General features: G+C 42.3%; 1 protein-coding gene across 5 annotated transcripts in view; it reads right to left on the bottom strand.

Annotated features, from left to right (window-relative positions):
* Smarcal1 (SNF2 related chromatin remodeling annealing helicase 1) overlaps positions 1-20,072 on the bottom strand; it is an 89,304-nt gene that overhangs the window by 45,493 nt on the left and 23,739 nt on the right. For 2 of the 5 annotated variants that reach the window (XM_087206140.1, XM_004864617.3), the window contains exons 1-7: positions 17,317-17,500; positions 16,236-16,272; positions 14,996-15,849; positions 14,222-14,272; positions 9,806-10,018; positions 7,796-7,846; positions 1,319-1,505 (exon numbers count right to left, since the gene is read on the bottom strand). In XM_087206140.1, the coding sequence (XP_087062266.1) occupies positions 1,319-1,505; positions 7,796-7,846; positions 9,806-10,018; positions 14,222-14,272; positions 14,996-15,791 (1,298 nt within the window). In that variant the 5' untranslated portion in view covers positions 15,792-15,849; positions 16,236-16,272; positions 17,317-17,500. Of the gene's footprint in view, positions 1-1,318; positions 1,506-7,795; positions 7,847-9,805; positions 10,019-14,221; positions 14,273-14,995; positions 15,850-16,235; positions 16,273-16,797; positions 17,237-17,316; positions 17,501-20,072 lie in introns of those variants that run through there. The other 3 variants (XM_021244188.2, XM_004864616.4, XM_087206139.1) reach the window with 2 other exon arrangements.

A 20,072-nucleotide genomic window follows, 5' to 3' on the forward strand; every position in this document is an offset into this window, starting at 1 on the left:
GTTCAAACCTGTCTGTTTTCTGTTTTGTTTTGGTTTTTTTTTTTTTTGGTACAGGGGATCGAACCTAGGACCTTGTGCTTGCAAGGCAGGCGCAGTGCCATTGAGCTAAATCCCCGGCCCCCAAACCTGTCTGGTTTTTTGATGGTACTGGGGATTGACCCCAAGGCCTTTGCACTGAGCTACACTCGCAGCCCTTTTAAAATTATTTTTAGAGGAGGTCTCTCTAAGTCACTACATTGTCCATACTGGGCTCAAAAATTGCAATCCTCCTGCCCCAGCCTCGCAAAGTGCTTGGATTACAGGTGTGAGCCACCATGCTCAGTTCAAACCTATCATTTGGCTTCTCCCAAGAAACCTGAAAATAGAAGACAGGTCAGGGGAGGAGTTTTTCTTCTGTCTCTCTATACCAGTGGTGCGAACCTATGGCATGTGTGTTATTTGTTTTTCAATGAAGATAAAAATGTTAATGTATGAGTTGTTTTTTCTAACCTAAAACCTCGGCATTAAGGTTTAATTGCAGTGTTGGCACTTTATGATAAATAAGTGGGTATGGGGTTACAGTTTGGGTACTTGTCTCTAAAAGGTTCGCCATCACTGCTGTATAGTTTACCTTGACTTCCTTGTGGAGAGTCATTCTCAGTTCAGGTGGGGCAGCCCCTACCCCCGGCTCCAAGGATGGGCCTATCTCTGGGTCTAACCAGCAAGACTTTAAGACTCCAGGCCTAGACAACTGGCCCAGCATCATCAGATTAAGCCACAGCAGGATCAGATCTATCAGGAAAGAGGTGTCTGGGTTGTGTTGCTAAGCTAGCTGCCACACAGAGGAGCACCTGGCTGAGAACAGTGCAAACTAAGAAGAAAGCAGAGCTGAGAGAGGGACAGAATGTCCTCGTGAGATCTTCAGAGTCGCTGGATTTTCTGTCACACACAATGAGAAATCTTCCTTCAACTGGTTTGAATTAGATTTCTGCACACCTGGGATCCAGAGTCTCAGTTAACTCATGGAATTTGAAATCAATGGTTATAGGAACGTACTGGTATTAGTACACCTGGCTGGTTGTTTAATGCCTAGAAGCTTCCAGCCTTCCATGCAAGATGAGTGTTCATAAAAGAAGAAGCATTTGAGTCCAGTCTGGGATAAGTGATGAAATCTGAGTAAGAAGAAGATCAAGAACCGACTTGAGGGACCGGGGATTTAGCTCAGTGGTTCTGCCACCTGCTCCAAAAGCATGAGGACCCGAGTTCGATCCCCGGAACAACAACAAAAAAAAGAACCTACTTGACTCCATACTAAAGATTTCCGTGGAGAAGAACCTACTTGACTCCTGCTCTCTGAAAGGGCATCAGGTTAGACACAAGCTTGTCATCCACTTCAGAAAGGTCTGCCTCAGGAATATCTGCTGTCAGGCAGAGAGAGGTCTTCTCCAGCTGAGACGAAAATGCCAGGGTGACAGTCTTGGGCAGAGGTTCCAGCTGAACCTGCGGGAGGGAGCGCGCTCTCGTAACTGGAAAGAAGAACAGAGGTGCATGAGGTCCAGAGTTCATGTGCAGAAAGACGTAGGGAAAGGGAAGGCACTTCTATTACACAGTTCAGTGAGTGGAATTCTGGTACCTGCCATCCTCTCAAAAAGGCTACCTGGAGGGCACACTGGGGGCTGACAGCTGGACCCTAACCAAGTACATGAGCCCAGAGAGCTAGTTTTCTCTTTCTGTTCCTTATTTTCTGCAACTGAGAGGCCACTCAGTAAGGCAAACGCAATTTGGGAGACTCCAGGCAAATGCTGGAAAGAATTGTCAAGTGTTTTTGTGACTGATTTTTATAATTTTTTTTTGGAGACGGGGTCTCACCATGTAGTTCAGACTGGCCATGAACTCGTGGCAATCCGCCTGCCTCGGCCTCCTAAGTGCTGGGATCACAGGCCTGCACTACCACACCCAGCTAACTTAAGTAATTTTTTAGTTACTTTAGTATTTTCATTCAAATAAATAAGGACTCATATTATTAAAAAGTCAGTCCAGAAAGGCATCTAGAAAAGGAATCTTGAACAGAATGAATCCTGTTTTGTTTCCTTTCTTCTGTTTTATTTTGACGGTTTTGATGTTTGAGGAGGCAACGAACACTAAGTCACCTACTGTCCATAGGCAGAAACAATGCTCTGTCCAGAGATGCCAGGAGTGTACTCAAGAAAGCCTAGAAGAGCTGGGCATGGTGGTGCACTCCTGTAACCCCAGCACTTGGGAGACTGAGGCAGGAAGATTGGTGTAGATTCAAGGCTAGCCTGGGCTAAATAGTGAGTTCAAGGCCAGCCTGAACTACACAGAGACCTGGTCTCAAAAAAACAAAAATAAATAAAGTTGGTCCACCTGAGGACATAGCACAAGAGAAAAGTATTTGCCTAGGTTTTGTAAGGCCCTGGGTTGGATCCCCAGTAATAAAAAAAAAAAAAAAAAGAAAAAAAAGCAAAGAAAGGAAGGAAGGGAGGGAGGGAAGAAAAGTTTATCAGCATCTGCTAAGCTTAAAGTCAGCCCTATTACTTGGAGTGACCATTACTTGGACTTTTCAATTTAGGGCCCTTTACATTTCTTTCAAGTATGCAGGTCCTAAACTCCTACACAAGAGACACAGAAACCGCTTCATCTGGTCAGAGCCATTAATCTAGGTGGGAAAAATAAATCACTTAAGAGTTACTTGGAAATGAAAGCCAATTAATTGCACGGAATTTGCTTTTTGAAGTTAGCCTCACCTAACCTTAAAATTAAGAAAAAAGAAAAGAAAAACCCATGCTTTATTTAATAAAAAAACAAAATGAATAAATTGGAGATAGAAAAAGATGACAGGACTAGAGATGCCGGTAGAATTATGGTAAACTACTAATCACAACCTGCTGTCCTGTGGGTGGTAGCTTCCATTTTATTACTATGCTTTGAAAAAAATCTAATGAGAAGAGTAACCATTATTTACAGACCTTCAGTTGCTCTTTTTCCTTTATCCTTCCAAGAACTCCTTGGAAGTCATGGTAACTCACCAAGGGGCTAATTGTCCTCAGGTGTCCAGTAAATGAAACCATAAGGAGAAAGTAGATATATTTCATTATACCCAATATTACTTGAAATTCTAAAGCTGTTGGTTTTCTACTCCATGGTCATGAGTGATCAGATGTTTTAATATCCTCACAAGGTATTCCAAAAGTCTCCTACCAAGCCCACCAGTTAGTTACCCTGCAAATACTGTGTGAATGTGGGGGTCTGAGCCATCTACTGCTACATGCATTTGCTCTGCACATTCAATATCTTTAAATCCATTTCTGTCCTTCATTAAATATAGGTACCAGTTATGTCCAGAAACAGTTTCCATGAACAGAGTCACCATGATAGCAAACTAGGTAAGGCTGACAGCTTTAATATAAAAACCAGCTATCCCATATTGATACAGAAATACATTTTATACCTCCAAATTAAATCTGAGCATGCTGATTTCTACACACTTCAGGAGACTGAGCACTCCCTATACTTGCAAAAAACATTTTCATTTTAATCTTAGAGATCTTTAGAACTCAAATACCTTATGAAAGCTCAGGGTTGATGATCCAGCTGGTGTGAAATGCTGTCCTTTATAAGCACTATGTTCTTTCAGCCATTTAAAAGGAGAAAAAAAAAAATCCAATATCCACTCTGTCTCCTACCAGCTACTGTCTCTAAAATCCTGTGCTGCTAGTTCAGCCAACTGGGTGTATTTCAGAGAACATTACCATTCTTTGTCAACGCCTGCCTCTATTGTCCTTTCCCTGGTGCCGAGAGATAACAGCCATGTGCTATCTAGCTTCATGAGTCATCTAGAAGTCATTTCTGTAAAAAGCTCTTTGGCAGAACTGCTAGTAGCCACACAGATGAGAGATGCTAATGTTTTCAAATAGCAGCTGACAAGATGAGATCCTTGACAATCCTTCTGGACTGTGACAGCCAGGGGAAAACAAAAGGCCTCATGCCAATTTCACTGTGGGCAGAAGGACTCTAGTCCCTTAGAAGAGAGGAGGAAAGCTCTTAGATCTGCTTTATTAGACAAAACAACTCTCATCATATCATCAATTAGCATTCATTCACTCAGGTCCTATTGCTATTTCTTAACTAGCTTCATATGCATATGCTCACTAGCTTAGGGTCAATAATCTAATTTCACACACAAGGAAGGAGACCTCAGGCTGAAGAGAGAAGTGCAAATCTCCCAGGTCTGAATCAGAACCAAACTGGAAAGTGTGCTATATTCTGCAGTGCCTTCCTACCCCCGAGTCTTACTTAGTCCATGAAGCTTGCTTCAAAAGTGTCATAATGGCATCCCCTGCTCCTGGGTAGGAAGGATCAACAGAGTGAAAATGGCCATACTTCCAAAACTGCTATATAGATTCAATGTAATTCCAATTGAAATCCCAGCAGTATACCTCATGGACCTTGAGAAAACAATTCAAAAATTCATTTGGAACAAGAATACACCTAAAATAGCAAAAGCAATTCTAGGTAACAGAGACATGCCAGGGGGTATCACAACCCCCAACCTGAAACTATACTACAAAGCTACTGTGATAAAAACAGCATGGTACTGGCAAAGAAACAGACCTGAGGACCAGTGGAACAGATTAGAAGATGCAGAAACAACTCCAGATGCACTCAGCCACCTCATCTTCAATAAAGGAGCCAAACACCCTCACTGGAAGAAAGATAGCCTCTTTAATAAATGGTGCTGGAAAAACTGGGTTTCAACTTGCCAAAGATTAAAACTAGACCATATCTCTCACCATGCACTAAACTAAAATCAAAATGGATTAAAGATCTAAATATTAAAATAGAAACGCTGAATTGCTTGGAACAGAGATTAGGTGGAACTCTTGAAGACACTGGTGTAGGAAAAGAGTATATGAACAAAACCTCAGCTACCCGTGAACTAGCACAAACAATCAACAAGTGGGATCTCTTCTTATTAAAAAGCTTCTGCACAGCAAGAGAAACCACCAGCAGTGTGAAGAGACAACCCACAGTGTGGAAAAAAATCTTCACCTGCTCTTCCTCAGACAAAGGTCTACTATCTCGAATCTATAAAGAACTTAAAAAAAATCAGACCTCCTAAATTTAAAGACCCAATCCAAAAATGGGCAGCTGAAATAAACAGACATTTCTCAGACAAAGAAGTAGAAATAGCAAATAAATACATGAAAAAATGTTCAACATCACTGGTCATTCAAGATGCAGATGAAAACAACACTGAGATTCCACCTCACTCCAGAAAGAATGGCTGCTATCATGAAATCAACCAATAACAAATGCTGGCGGGTCTGTGGGAAAGAGGAACCCTGCTCCACTGCTGGTGGGAGTGTAGACTGGTGCAACCACTGTGGAAATCAGTATGGAGATACCTCAAAAAACTAGGACTGGAAGTCCCATTTGACCGAGCTATTCCCCTGCTGAGGATCTTCCCCAAAGAATTAAAAGAATCATACCACAGTGATATATGTGCACCCATGTTCATAGCAGCACAGTTTGTAATAGCTGAAACTTGGAAGCAGCCCAACTGCCCATCAACTGGAGACTGGGTAAAGAAAATGTGGTTTTTTTAATAAAATGGAGTATTACTCAGCCATAAAAATGATAACTTAGAGAGATAAAATAGCTAAATGTATGCACAATGAGGTCATACTCTTAAGTGAAATAAATAGGACACACGTGTAAATACCAAATAATTTCTCTAGTGTGAGAAATTGAAAGTGTAAATAAGGACTAAAAGGTATAACAGATGATGTGAAATAGGAAGAGAAGGGGCAAAGGGGAAGGGAAAGTGAGAGGGGTAGGGGAAAGGAAAGAAGGAAATGGACTTAATATGAGAAAAGGAAAAAATGGAAACAAAATCTTTGTAAATAGGGAGGGATAGAGGGGTTGAAGGGAGGGCAGGGGAAGGGAGAAAAATAAGAACCAAGAGAGATTATGTAAAGGTGCAAATTTCCAGTGATGACTGTTATTATATTATATACCTAAAATGTACCAATAAAATAAAAATTTAAAAAATAAATAAATAAAAGTGTCATAATGGGTCAGTTATAAATGCAAATGGGAATTTTAGTCTTATTTCTGTCACTGACTTTACTGTGGTCCTGCAAAGCTCCCAGAAAGGAAAGCAAATGTTTCCTTTCTCAAGGCCCAAGCCTTTATCCATATGCAAAATAAGGAGGATTGGTCTTCTCTTCCATGGGACATCAGGACAAGAAAACATGCAAGAATTCTAAATCCAGAATTCCTAACTCAGGATTCATGGAAGTATTAATGTCAAATGCAAACTTTTATATGAGTTCACTATATAAGTTTTTGTGGACAATTAACCTAACCCATGAGATATTTTAAGGAATCTACAGTCCACAAAAGATTCGAAACTACTATTTATAATGCTACATGAGTCATGGTTTTTTGTCATTACATTTGTTAGATAATGGTGTATGTATCCTGCTTTTTGTTATCCCATAAAAATCAAAGCCCTCACAGCTAATATATTTATATGCTTTTTCTTGGTTGAAAGACAAAGAGGTGAGGAAATTACTAACTTCTATTTCTAATAAAAAATTCAGCTTTGGCCAAAGAGTTCCCTCTGAATCACAAGCTCAAATAGCAGCAGCCAGAGAGCTTAGCCTTAGACAAAGATCAGCTATCCTTTCTGCGTCAGACAGCATTCAATGATAGAAAATACCGTCACTTCATATTTACATTTAATCTTGTAATTTACATCAAGTCTTTCTTCAAGGTACCGAAAGCTTTTCTTATATACTTACCAGTAAGGCAAATAGGGATTAAAGATCCCCTTTTTTACTGAAGAGACAAATGGGACCCAGAATGTTGAATTATCTATCTGATATCACACAGTAAGACACATAAGCAAAAGACACAGTGAAGAAACCCAGATTTTCTTTCTTCCTTAAAGCCCTAGCTTGATGGGCAAGATGGTCAATGACACCCAGCTCCCGGGGCTGGGTCAGATCTCTCCTGGGTGAATGGTACCAACACGCTGTCTGATTGGCCCAGTGAGCCCGCCCGGGGCCTGAGTGAACATACACTGTGTTAGCAGCATCCTCACTGCAGAATCACCACAGCTTGGAGGATGGATGAAACTGGCATTCCAGGGCAGGTTGAGATACGACCATGCCCACTTTCTCAGGCATATTAGAATTTACTGCTCCATCCAAGCAGAGCACACAGGAGAAAAATGATGAGCCAAACTGGCTTTTCTTTCCTGTGGTTCCCTCGATCAGCTTCTGAAGTGCCTCACACTGAAATTCCCCAGCCTGGGCTTCTGAGCCTGACAGAATGCATTTCATTATGAAGCCCATAACCCTGAGACTCTCCTACCTTCATGAGCACCTAGTGACAGAAGTGAAGGGAAAGTCTGTTCCTAGCAGTCATCTAAGATAGCTTCCAACTAAGTTAAGCAATCCCAGCTCACCTCTGATTCCCAAAGTCCACACCCCTCATTCTAACACTTATGTGGCAGCAGGAAGGCTTCCCAGGCCTCAGAATTTTAACAGCGCCACCTTCCCCTGATGGATGAAGGGCCCAGCATCCACATGGGCTGTCACAAAGCCACTGTGTCATGGATGTGGCCAAGGCTGCCCAAGAACATCTCACCTTTATCGACCCTGTGCTCAAGTCTCTGAAGTTACTGTGGCAGAGGGAGGAGGAAACTTTTCAAAGACATTAAGTCCAAGACAGACTCTTAACGCTTAACAATAGCACAATAGAACAAGAAGTAAGGTAGGCTTCTCACTTAGTTTATTGTGGTCTTCCAAGAGAAAGTTCCACTTCCTGGTCGTGACATCTGTAATGAGAAGAAAAAAATCAGCAGAGAAGACACACCACCCTCCTACCGTGTCACCACATGTACTCATTTCCTCCCCAGCAATGTGGCTGGTCACATGCTTGGTACCGGGATGCAGAAATGAAGACCATACTTGTCCTCAAAGCAGCTGGAGTACACAGGAAGGAAGGACAAGCAGAGACGGGACAAGCTTGGGTTGTAAGGTTGTGATAAAAAGTGCCACAGGGATGTGACCGAGGGTAGCCCAGGTCAGAAATGTCCTGAATGGCCAAGACACGGATAACAACTGTAGCTCACACTATCAGCACTTCCTTCAATCCAGGCACTGTCCCAGGAGACACTCACACTCTCATCTCCGCTCACAACTCCATGAGATGGGTGCTGCTATCAGCTCCATTTTACACAGGGAAAACGAGCGGCAGAGTAGAGTGTGGAGCTATCGGAGTGGTTAAACTGCCTACATTCAGATTCTAGCTCTGCCTCTTATTAGCTGTGCAGCCTTGGGCAAGTTATATAACGTCTCTGTGCCTCCAGGTTTCCATCTGAAAAGTGAGTATATTACAGGGTTATCCTGAGGATTACATGAGATTTAAATGTGAAAGAAATGCTGATAAACGTAAGCCTGGAAAACAATGAACACTTAAAATGAGCTGGTTATGAATTACTGCTATTGTTATAATTATGCTATCTGCTAATTGGTACACTGTAGCACAAATTACCTATGATATTAACTAAGAGGGGGCACCTGACTACCTGCCACTGGCTAATTATTTGAAGGGGTTTCTCTACAAATCTACCCTTTGAGAAAATACAAAAGCTTGGACTCGACAAATGCTCTGGGCAGCAAAAGTCAACTCCCTGCTGTTAGATCATTTTCAAAGCAAGGTGGTCAGAGAGAAAGTACTATGGACACAGTGAGTTTCAGGAAGTCCATGTGTCACCTGATAGGATGACCGGAGCTGAAAGACAGCCTTGAATCTAAGAACAGCCCAGGATGCTGCTTCCCAACCACAGCTGGTTCCAAGCTGCCAGAGTGGGAACCTAGCAGCATTTTCAGACTGTGATCCTGTGGTGCCCTGACCAGCAGTACCAGCCCAGGGAGCCTACAGGAAACATGATTTTTCTGCCCCACTCTACGGCTAGAGAATCAGAAACTGGGGCCCAGCAACTCATAGTTTAACAAGGCCTCAGGTGGTTCCCATGCATGCTCAAGGATGAAAACCACTGCCTTAGCCAGGTGTGGTGATGCACACCTGTAATCCTAGCTCTGTGGGAGGCTGAGGCAAGAGGATTGCAAGTCAAGCCTAGCCCAGGCAATTTGATGGCCTAGTGAGAGCCTATCTCAAAATAGAAAATGTTTTGCCAGGGATTTAGCTCAGTGGTTTCGCCGCCTGCTTCGCAGATGCAAGGACCCGAGTTCGATCCCTGGTACCAAAAAAATAAATAAATAAATAATAAATAAAAAATGTTTTAAAAGTCTAGGGATGTAGTTCAGTGTGAAGGCCTTAAGTTCAATCCCCATCTTAGCCAAAGAAAGGCACTTATTTTTATGGAAACACTGTTTTTCTGCTCTGTTAAGGCTAAAATAAAAACAAGGGTTTAAATGGCTGAAGTCGCAATTTATCTGCTCCTATGAAAGATGCCACTGACCAGGTAACTGGGGGAAGTTGTGCGGTCTTCTCTCTAGGAGGCCTCAAGACAAACAATCCCCATTACGCGTTTGCTTTCTGGACAAGGAAGGAGTCACCTTTCTACAGTAAAAGAGACAGAACAGGGAGGCTCTACTAAGAAAGTCATTTTAAATTGGGCTGGAGATGTAGCTTAGAGGTAGGGCACTTACCCAGCACAAGGCCTTGGGCACCCCGCCCAGTACCAAAAAAAGTCATTTGGGATATTTGAACACAGAACAGCAAACCTCCCACTCTACATCCGAGGATCACACAGAAACCAAGAACTTGCCATATTTCCGGGAATCCATCTGTTTAAACAGCGCAATCAGGTCCTCTGAGTAGCTGATGTCCACCTCAAAGCGTGCCCGGGAGATGAGCATGCATCGCCCTTTCACGAAGGCAAGGGACGGGGCAGAAGGAAGGCCAATCTGTCCCCCACTGCTGCCATCGACCCCTGCTAAGGGCTGCAGGGTGACTGTATGGAGGCGCTGAGCCGCTTCCACTGCAGAAGAGGAAAGGGATGTAAGTGACAAGGTGGACAACTTTGGGTGGCTTCATGTGGCCCCAGGCTGCTCAAGCAGGCAAAGAAGGGAAAATTAGGACAAAGATAGGAAAGGCACTGTTATATTAGGAAGGCTTACAAATGTCCTTTAATTGGGACTTTAGGAATCTGAACATTTTCTGAATATGTTAGGTGCAGTGGTGCATGACTGTAGTCCCAGCTACAGGAAGATGGCTTTAGCTCAGGAGTTTAAGTCAGCCTGGGGAACATTACAATCTGTGTGTGTGTGTGTGTGTGTGTGTGCGCGCGCGTGCGCGCACGAGTCTCTTCAGACAGGTTCTCCCTGTGTACTCTAGGCTGGCCTTCTCCTTGCTGTCCCTGCCTCGGCACTGCGGGATCACAGGCATGCATCATCACACCTCAGCTAATCGCTGTCTCTTAAAAAATACTGTATATTGCCTTTCTGCTTCTTAAGCTTTTCAAATTAAAAAATTTAGAATCCAGAAATTAACAGGAGAAAAGAAAGCTCACTAGGGCGAGTAAACGTATTGGGTGATTTCTGTTGTTGTATTGGAGAAGCCACAGAAATTAGCACACAATACTCAACCACTTAATCTATCCTAGGTCACTACCCTGTCAACTTGGGAATGAGATACAGGGCCAAAAGGCCACAAATGATGGGTTCAAACATTATTTTATCATGTGCATGTTATGGATCCAAAGATTTGACTACATACAATTAAACTGTCAAAAAATACAAAATGAATTCGAAGCAAAAATTACCAAGTAAAGATATTTACAAGAAACATAAAGCTCCTGCTGAAAATGAATATTAACATCATGAATAAAAGGACAAGATATAATCAAGTCGAAGTAGGAGGAAGAAATGATTAGAAAACACTTAGAGAAATGTTCAACATCACAAATAATCAGAGAAATACTCATCAAAGTAGTAAGATTAACAAAAAATAATAATAATTAGAGAGCCCGGGGATATAGCTAGATGGTAGAGCACCTGCCTAGCCTAGCAAGGCCTTAGGTTTGATCCCCAGCACTGCAAAAACAAAACAAAAAAACAAAAACACTAAGAATAAAACAACAAACAAAACAAAGATACAAAACGAAAATATTAGACATTCACATTGCTAGTTGAGCATAAAACCTTTTTGGAAAATTTGGCAATATATGCACGAGCTCACAATGATTCAACTTCTGAGAATCTATGTCAAGTAACAACTGAAAATAGGTAAACTTGTACTCAGAAATGTTCTGTATAGCTAGCTCTAGAACTGGGAAAACTGGGAACAAACTAAACAGTAAGCAAGTGATTTAAGGAACTTAGGACACAGTCATACAATGAAATGTTATGTAGCCATTAATTTTTTTAATTAAAAAATTTTGGGAAAGAAAAGTACAAAAAATAATATTATGCTCATTAGTATGAAATCATTTTTTGAAGGTCATAATGGTCCATCATAATAACAGACACCCACATTTTCATCATTCAACTGTCAACATTCATTAAAATAAAAATGCTTATGCTGGAACAGTAAAAGAAAAAAATTAAATATATATGTATTTCTTTTAATGTACAGAAAAAAAGGCTGGAAGGAAACAAAATGCTAATAGTGGCTGAGGGAGGAGATTATGGGGCATAGTTTTTCTTCTTTATATGTTAGTATACTTTCTGTATGTTCTACAGTGAATGTTTGGTAGAGTTTAAAAAAACATTCCTGGGCTGGAGGTGGAGCTCAGTGATAGTGCTGGTCCAGTTTACCTGGGTTTGATCACCAGCACAGCAGAAAGAAAAAGAAAACCAAATCCAGATGTGTTACCTAAAGCAAAATGATAGAAAAATTGACAACTCTTTTTATGTTACACTGATAACAGGCATAATCAGGCTGACTCTATAGCTCTAGCTCAGGGGTAGAGCACTTGTCTAGCATGCAAGAGGTCTTGGATTTCACTCCTAGTACTGAAAAAAAGTATCATCTAAAAAAAGACTCAATAATCATTAACCTATGTGAAACTTGCAAATATAAGGACAATTCCACAAATCCAAACTTGCTGCAGGAGACTTCAAAGTTTAGAGTGGAGCCAAACACTATAACAGTAAACTTCATCTAAAAGCTACAAAGAGAATTTTGTGCCTGGTGGAGCACTGCCAAAAGCAACCCTACCACACAAAAAAACCTAAATGAATTTCCAAAAGCAGAAGACATTTAAATCACCAAACACCATGGTCAGAGAGCAGGAGTAAAAAAACGACAAAATAAAATCACTACAATGGAAACCACTAATCTAAAATTATCCACACTGATAATACCAGGTGTCAAAACCCACACTCGTAACCTATAGTACTGGGTCTCCTTCCAACACAGAAAAAAATGGAGTAAAAAAAAATGAGGCTTCCAAAATGCAGCAATGTCACAGGCTGAATTATGTCCCTTCAAAGAGCCCTAAAGCCCTGTACTTCACAACGTCGCTGTGATACAAAGCCTTCAAAGTTCATGAGAAAGCTGGGCATGGTGGCACATGGCTCAGGAAGCTGAGGCAGGCATAGTGAGTTCTAGGCCAGCCAGCCCTATACAGCAAAGCTCTGTCTCAAAAAATGAAAAATAAATAAATAAAGTTAATGAGATCATTAGGGTGGTTCCTAATCCAAGATGACTGGCAACTTTGTGAGAGAGGAAGAAACAAGGGATTTGCACACACAGAGGAGACCCTAGGAGGGCACAGAAGGCGGCCGGCTCCAAGGCAAGTCCAGATCTTTGAAGAAATCAATCCCACCAGCACCTTAATCTCAGCTTTCCTCCATGAACGTGAGGAAATACATTTCTGTTGTTCATGCCCCCAGTTTGTGTCATGGCAGCCTTAGAACTAAGGCACCAGCAGCTACCAAAAAATGGGACAACACCTACTGCTACACATTTCAAGAAGCAAAGCCACACACAATGGAACACACCTGTAATTCCAGCACTGAATGAGGCCAAGGAAGAAAGAAGAAGATGAAAAGAGAAGACGAAGACGAAGAAGAAGGAAGAGGAAGAAGAAAAAGAAGAGGAAGGAGGAAAAAGGAAGGAAGGAGGAAGAAGGAGGAGGAAGAAGAAGAGGAGGAAGAAGAGGAAGAGGAAGGAGAAGGAGAAAAGAAGAAGAAGGAGGAGGAGAAGGAGGAGGAGAAGGAGAAGGAGAAGGAGAAGAAGTACCAGAAGCAGCAGAAGCAGCAGCGGCAGTGGCAGCAGCTAAGGATGTAGCTCACCTCTGGACTCAATCCCTAGCACTGGGGAAATAAAAGGGCTGGGATGCAGCTCAGTGGTAGTGTTTTTGGGTTTAAAACCTAGTACAGGGTGAAGGGATAGGAGAACCAGGAAAGTCTACAGAAGCTGCCCTACCACCTCTGAGAAACTGGACTTGTGAGCCCTGAGAATTCTACCTCACACCCCCTCCAAATCTACAGAGACAGGATCTGAGCATGCATAGCATTTCTCCTCATAACCTGGGCAGGGGAAGAGTGGGCACAGAATGGTCGCTGGCAGAGATGGGTGAAAAGGGAGATGGGAAGACCCAGGACTGTCTCTTTGACAGAGGTGTGGATCCAAGCACCTCGATGAAACCATTGGTACAAGACAGTCGACAAAATCTCAGAAGAGAGTGGTGCCACCAGAGGCAGGAACCTGCCTGGCAATCTGTCCCTGTGCTCTTGAGTTCACCAGCCATGCAGAGACCTGTGGGGATTGGTACCGTTTGCTAGACTGGGATCTTCCCAAGAGCGTGGCCTGGCACAGCTGCCTGTCCCTGCTGGAGCTAGCACAGTCTAGAGGTGAATCCTAATTGTATCACTTGTTGGCTATGAGACCTTTTATTAGTTACTCACCCTCTCACTGCCTCAGTTTCCCCATATGTAAAATGGATGTCATAAGGAATAAGAGAATTAGCATAATTGAGGGGCTTTAAATAGCCTAGCAGACAGAAGGCACCATTCAGTGCTAACTCTTGTTAACATTAAGGATGATTTTCCCCAAAGGAGGGACCTCACTGGGTTGGGTGGAGTGGGAAGGGACACATGGACAATGCTCTGGAAGTTCTCACACATCCGTAAGGACACACATGACACACACAGCACACCCTGGGTCACATCCTCCACTACTCTGAGAAAACGTCAACACCTACGGCTCCTTCCATGGTGGCAACGTGTCTACTTACGCAGGGCACTGTAGTCGGTCAGGCTGAAGTTCCACGTCTTGGTGGTAGGATCTGAAGTAAGACAGAACACTGATGGCTGTTGTTTTATTTTGTACCTAGGCACTCAATAAAAGCTTGTTTTCTGAAAATGCTAAATTCAAAATAGTGGACCAGCAAGTCCCTACTCATTTTCAAAATTCTGAAGAAGACATAGAGCAAATGTACATAATTATTTTGCTTCATATAGTAAAATTCAATTGAGGGCCTGGGAACTTAGGACCTTTCCTAACTGGGCCAAGGGCAGAATTAGGACTAGAATCCTAGTTCCCCGAATCCAGTATAGTCAGGCAGTGACATGAGGAGCAGCAGCTGCGGTATGGCAGAGCTGGCCATCCTGGCTCTCTCCTCCAGATCAATCACCCTGGACCTGTTACTTAACCTTGCTGCTGAGCCAGTTTCCTCACTGAAACTGAAAAAAACATCTACATATTTCAAAAATTGTTTTTAGGCTTACATGCTACAATTATCTAAAACACCCAGCAAAAGAACTTCTTAGTAAATACTCAGTAAATACTCAGCTGTTTTCTCTCTGGCCAAGAGAGAATGGCTCCTAAATTTGGCAGCTGTTGGAGACAATGTCTATTATAAAGGGAAACATTGGCTAAAATAGAAAAACTTTTAATAACTAGATGGACAGAATGTGCCAATGTACTCTCTTAATATTTATGAGAAACTGTTAGATTGGAAAAGACTCTAAAAATAGAAAAAACATCTGCAGAACAAAAGCCTCATTACCATAAATTCTACTGGGCAGACTCTTAAACACAGCAAGGAGTTCTGCATTGTAGCCGATCTTCACAGAGAATCGCTCTCCCTCCCTTACGCAGAGCCCCTTTTGGGAGCTCACTGCTTTCTGTGGTGAGGTCCCCAACTTCTCTTGGAGTCTTCCTTCATGGATGTCAGAAGTGTTCTGCCCTGAGGTGGAAGGTTTTGCAGTCCTGGCTTCCAATTCCAGATCACTAGTGGGCTGGCTAGAGGAAGAAGCTGGTGTCTCCTGGGAGCTCTTTGCTTTGACCAAAAGCTCATCAGTTGTGTTAGCATCAGATGTCAATTCGGTCTGACAGGAAGCCTGAGGATGACCTTGACTGATCTTACAGCCAAACAGCTGCTGACTAGAGACATTGGGAGGACCCTGTGCCAAGGGTGGAGAGAGCCCACTAAGAGTCGTCTGATTCGGTGGGCCCTGGTTTGGGCAGGCTGTGGGCATCTCTTGGTTCTTCCATATCCTCTGTACCTGCTCTGGTGTGCTGAGCTGATAATGATGGGAATTATGTGGTCTTTGGTCACCACGAGATGAATTTCCAAGATTCTGTTGCCCGAAAAGGACACTATGGCTCTTTGGCTTAGAAGGCCCCCTAGAGAAATTTTGGGAAGGACCTTGCTTGGACTGGGAAGGGCTGGCAGCAAAGGAGGAAGCAGAGCCTGTGCTCTGAGGCTGTTCTGCTAATAACTTTCCTGCTCTACGGGCAAGAGCCTTTTGCCTATTCGCTTCAATCTTTTTCTTCTGCTCCTCTGTAAGGGGCAAGGACATTTTAACAGGAAAATGCTTATGCAAAAATGTCAACCTTTAACTGGAAAGTTGGCAAAATCTGTAAAGAAAAAAGACTGAAATAAACATTAAGTTTACCATAATCCTACCTTGCTTTTAACAAGCTTTTGTCCCAGGAAATGCATAAGCAGCAGAAGTAAAGGATATATTAATGTTTCTCTTATAATTCAAAAAAGTGCACACCGGGGACAGTAGGTAACATACAGAAAATAATGATATAATAAATAATAATGAAAAACCAAACCCAAAGCTAAAAAGGTATTTCAGCTGCAATATTTTTCTCCTTCCCATCCCCCAGCCAAGGTAAATTCTCAGATCCCAAGAGTTCTGCAGTGCAACCTAAATCCATCAGATAATGAGAAAGGTGACATTTTAAACCAGAAAGGATAATGGATTAGATGGAAATAGATCAAAAAAACCACATACCATGGCATGACACTTGCTAAAATTGTCTCTTTCCAATCTGGAAGAAGAAAGCAAGCATTAGCCTCACACAGAACAGGCACTAAATTCCCCCCTTGCATTCAGCGCTCTTAACATTCTTGGTAAATTGATTTGCATACGGCCCAGGGCAAGCCAGAACAACTGGCCTTGGAGCCTCACTCCCAAAATACAATAGCCAAGTGGCTCTTTTGGAGGAGTAAGAAAAAAAGAAAAAAAATGTAATGATTGTTTTACAAAATCGAGATGCTACATAAAAGTATAATGCAGAAAAGGATAAAATTCAACTGTAATCTAATCAGCCATAAATAGCCACTGTTAATTAAGTAACGATACAGTTCCAATTTTTTTCTGTCACATATTTAGGAAACAAAGGTATTACAAAGTAGGATCATTATGTACGTTATATTTTATACTTGGGATTTTTTCAATTAATTTATCCCAGACATTTTCTTATGAGCTAGGTCACTTTTATATTAAGATTCAGAAGAAACCTCCACCCAAAGTCATGCCCTGTAATGCCTAAAATGATAACATAAGGGCGTACTTCACTAGCATTGTTGGGCCTCTGAGGGATGTGCAGGGTTCAAAGGTTTTCTTCCCTGCTGGGACTCCCTTTGAACAGGGCGTCCCAAACCATCTTCCCTCCTAAACGTTACACCTCCAACCACCAACACTGAGGAAGGAGTCAGAGAAAGGCTTTGCTCCGGTGCACAGCAGCTCTCAGGTCTTCGTGAGTAACTCACTGCTACCTAACTTTCCAACCGTGGTTCTCCAGGTCCAAGGCCGAGCAAAGTCCCACTAATCAACCCCAAACCTTCAAGCCATCCCACCAGATGGACGACGCTCAGCCTCTATTTCCTGGGACCTCTCCCTACTCCACTTCCGGGGCACGCCTCACCCCAGTTTCCTGCTAAGGACGCCCCCTATGATTTACACTTGGATTCTCCCTTCCCCTTGGCCCGCTCTCTCCTCCGTGGCATTTGGTCTCGTTCGCCTCAGCCACCTTCCTCTCTGTCCTTCTCACCCTCTGAGGCCTAGAACGCTAGCTGCCTTCTCAGCATACCTTCAGCACAGTCGCGTCTGCACAACTCTGCAGAGCTATAGTTTCCTCTTCTAGGTAGATGGTTAAAAGAGCTGGAATTCAAGCACTGCCGGCTAGCCCGCCTTATTCCAGCGGCAAGGCCAGGGAGGCTTGATCAGTCCCGAACTACACTTCCCAGTGGGCAATGCGGCCTAAATGGTACGTCAACTAGTGGGAGAGACAGCCGGGTCCCCGCAAAGTATTCTGGGTCTTGTAGTTTTCTCCAGGAGCGATGCAATGACAAGGGGCGGGTGCGGAAGTGGTGCACCCTAGGAGTTGTAGTTCTGGATTTCCCCAAAGGCCAAGGGCAAGCTCCTGAAAGCCTGGCACGTTGTTTCCAAAACTAGAGTTTCGCTCTTAGACCTGTCTCCAAAGGGTAGTTCAGACACCCAGATTGATTTGATAGCACTGAATAGAAGTACCTCACAGGGTATCCATTCCTAGTAGCGACATTCTTGCACTTTAAGCCCCACCCCCACCTTCCTGGACCTTAGAAGAATATGCATCGTCATTATCATTGTCACTGTCATCATTGTCGTCATCAGTCATTGTGCTAAAAGTTAATATAAGTTATCTCGTTTTATTCTTGCTACAACCTATGGAATACAGATTGTTTGTAGCCCCATTTTACAGATGGGAAAACAGAGGTATCTCCATATCTTTCTCAAGGCCTCATTAAACTAGTTTGAGATTCTGATTCCAAGGCCTCTGCTTTTATTGAACACTTTCAGGATTAATTTACTACCTATTTCTGAGCACCAACATCCTCTCTTATTACACATTGGTGGTAAATATTCCTCTATCAACGCATCCACGACAGCTGCTATGATGCTGTTTTCAAACATGGCTCATTTTAAAACAGAGGTAGATTTCTACTTAAAGATTTGCAAAAACGGCCAAAATATATTAATAAGAAGGAAGCACAGCAACATGTGTAGTTTGATCCACTAAAAACAAGAGAAAGAAAAGCAGTCTTTCCTATAGATGCATATAAACATAGAAAAAAGGTCTGAGAAGGAAACTCAAAAGCTCTCCAAACTGAGAGGGTGAGAGAGACATTTCAATCTGTTAAGCTACATTTTCTGAGTTATTTGAATTTTCTTATAATAATCATATAGAACTTGCATTCCTTGAAATAATCTTTTTTTTTTTCTTTTTAATGGCAAAAGCATACAATTGGCCTACGGGATTTAAGTGAAGCTGATCAGTAGAAAGCATTCAAATCTGAACTCTACCCCTTTTACTGGGCCTGCAAACACAGTGGCTTTGCCTTCATTTCTTATCGGGGAGATAGAAAACACTACTACCTTGTTAAATCTCCTTATCATTGAAGCTGAAGAGAAATAATGGGGGGGGCACGGGGGGGGGGCTTAATGAACTGTGAAATCCCAGCACAGATGGGAGAGGGATGTTGCTATTATTCAAGCTAAATCTTAGCTCTTTCATGTCTCTGCACTCAGCACCCATTTCCTGCTATATACAGTAGTATGAATAGAAACTAATTAATGGACACCTGCCCCCGCCCCTTCTCCTTCTGTCCCCAACAGTTGGCTAATTTGATAAGAAAGTTGGGTGTGGCACACTTCCCCTATGCCTATCATCCATTCATATGACAATCTTTTCTCTCTCTGAGATCTCAGCTGTTTTGCTTATAAATATCATACATTTTGATACATGTTAAGAGGTTGTGTGGATCAGTGAATCCTAATCTTGGAGGCTAGAATGCCTATAAATTCTTGAATCTCACCCTTAGAAATCCCAATTTGGTAATTCTGGAATTGGACCAAAAGACATGATTGCATTCCTAGTTCTAACATTCTAAAATGCTAAGAATAGGGAAATAAAATAATAATGCAGTATTTAAAAATCATCCTCATCAAGTAAACTAATCAGGCCCCATTCAATATTGAGATCTTTTCCTATTCAACTGCATCATCTATTGAGGTCTCACAGTATGCAAGCTTTTAAGAAACTCTATATTTCAGAAGTTCTTCAGGCAACTTAGAATGAAAATTCATTCATTAAAAACATTTAAAGGCCTAGAGGAAAGCACAGGAATCAAGAAATGAAAGTGGAGGGCCAGGGATTTAGCTCAGTGGTTCCGGCGCCTGCCTCACAAGTGCAAGGTCCCGTGTTTGATCCCCTGTACCAAAAAAGAAAAGAAATGAAAGTGGAGGGGAAAATAGTTACAGCAGTTGACTTCCAATTTAACTCTGAGCTCCCTGGCAGCTAAAGCAAAAAAATCCAAGAAGTTGTGTAAGCCCTTCAAGTGAACAGCACAACCAGGGCCAGGGTTGTAGCTCAGTGCATAGCACCTGCCTGGCAAGCACAGGGCCCTGAGTTCGATTCCCAGTACCAAAAAAAAAAGGATAAGTATCAAGTGAACAGCACAGTTGAAGTTCACATACACCATTCAGCTCAGTGGCATCAAACTGGCGTGAAGCTTTACCTGGCTGCCTTAGAAACAAACACCAAAAGGACAATGTGATGAATATTTCACAAAGCTAATATTTTTTCAAATTGTACCATTTTTTATTGCTTTCATCTTAACAGATAGACTTTCTTCATGAATTGTGTGGTGAGTATTACCAGCTGCTTTCTTAGACATTGCTTCATTTCCTTTCTTACTTCTTTCCACCTACCTAGTGTGAAAGCTTTTGTCTTTTTCTCAATGTAGTTAGGAATGGAAGTTAATAAACCACTTACCATTTGAGATGTAGTCTGATTATTCTGTTAAT

This window comes from Heterocephalus glaber, unplaced genomic scaffold (genome assembly GCF_053883595.1).
Source record: "Heterocephalus glaber isolate CG9 unplaced genomic scaffold, H.glaber_assembly_v1.0 deba00000621, whole genome shotgun sequence".
Classification (NCBI taxonomy): domain Eukaryota; kingdom Metazoa; phylum Chordata; class Mammalia; order Rodentia; family Bathyergidae; genus Heterocephalus; species Heterocephalus glaber.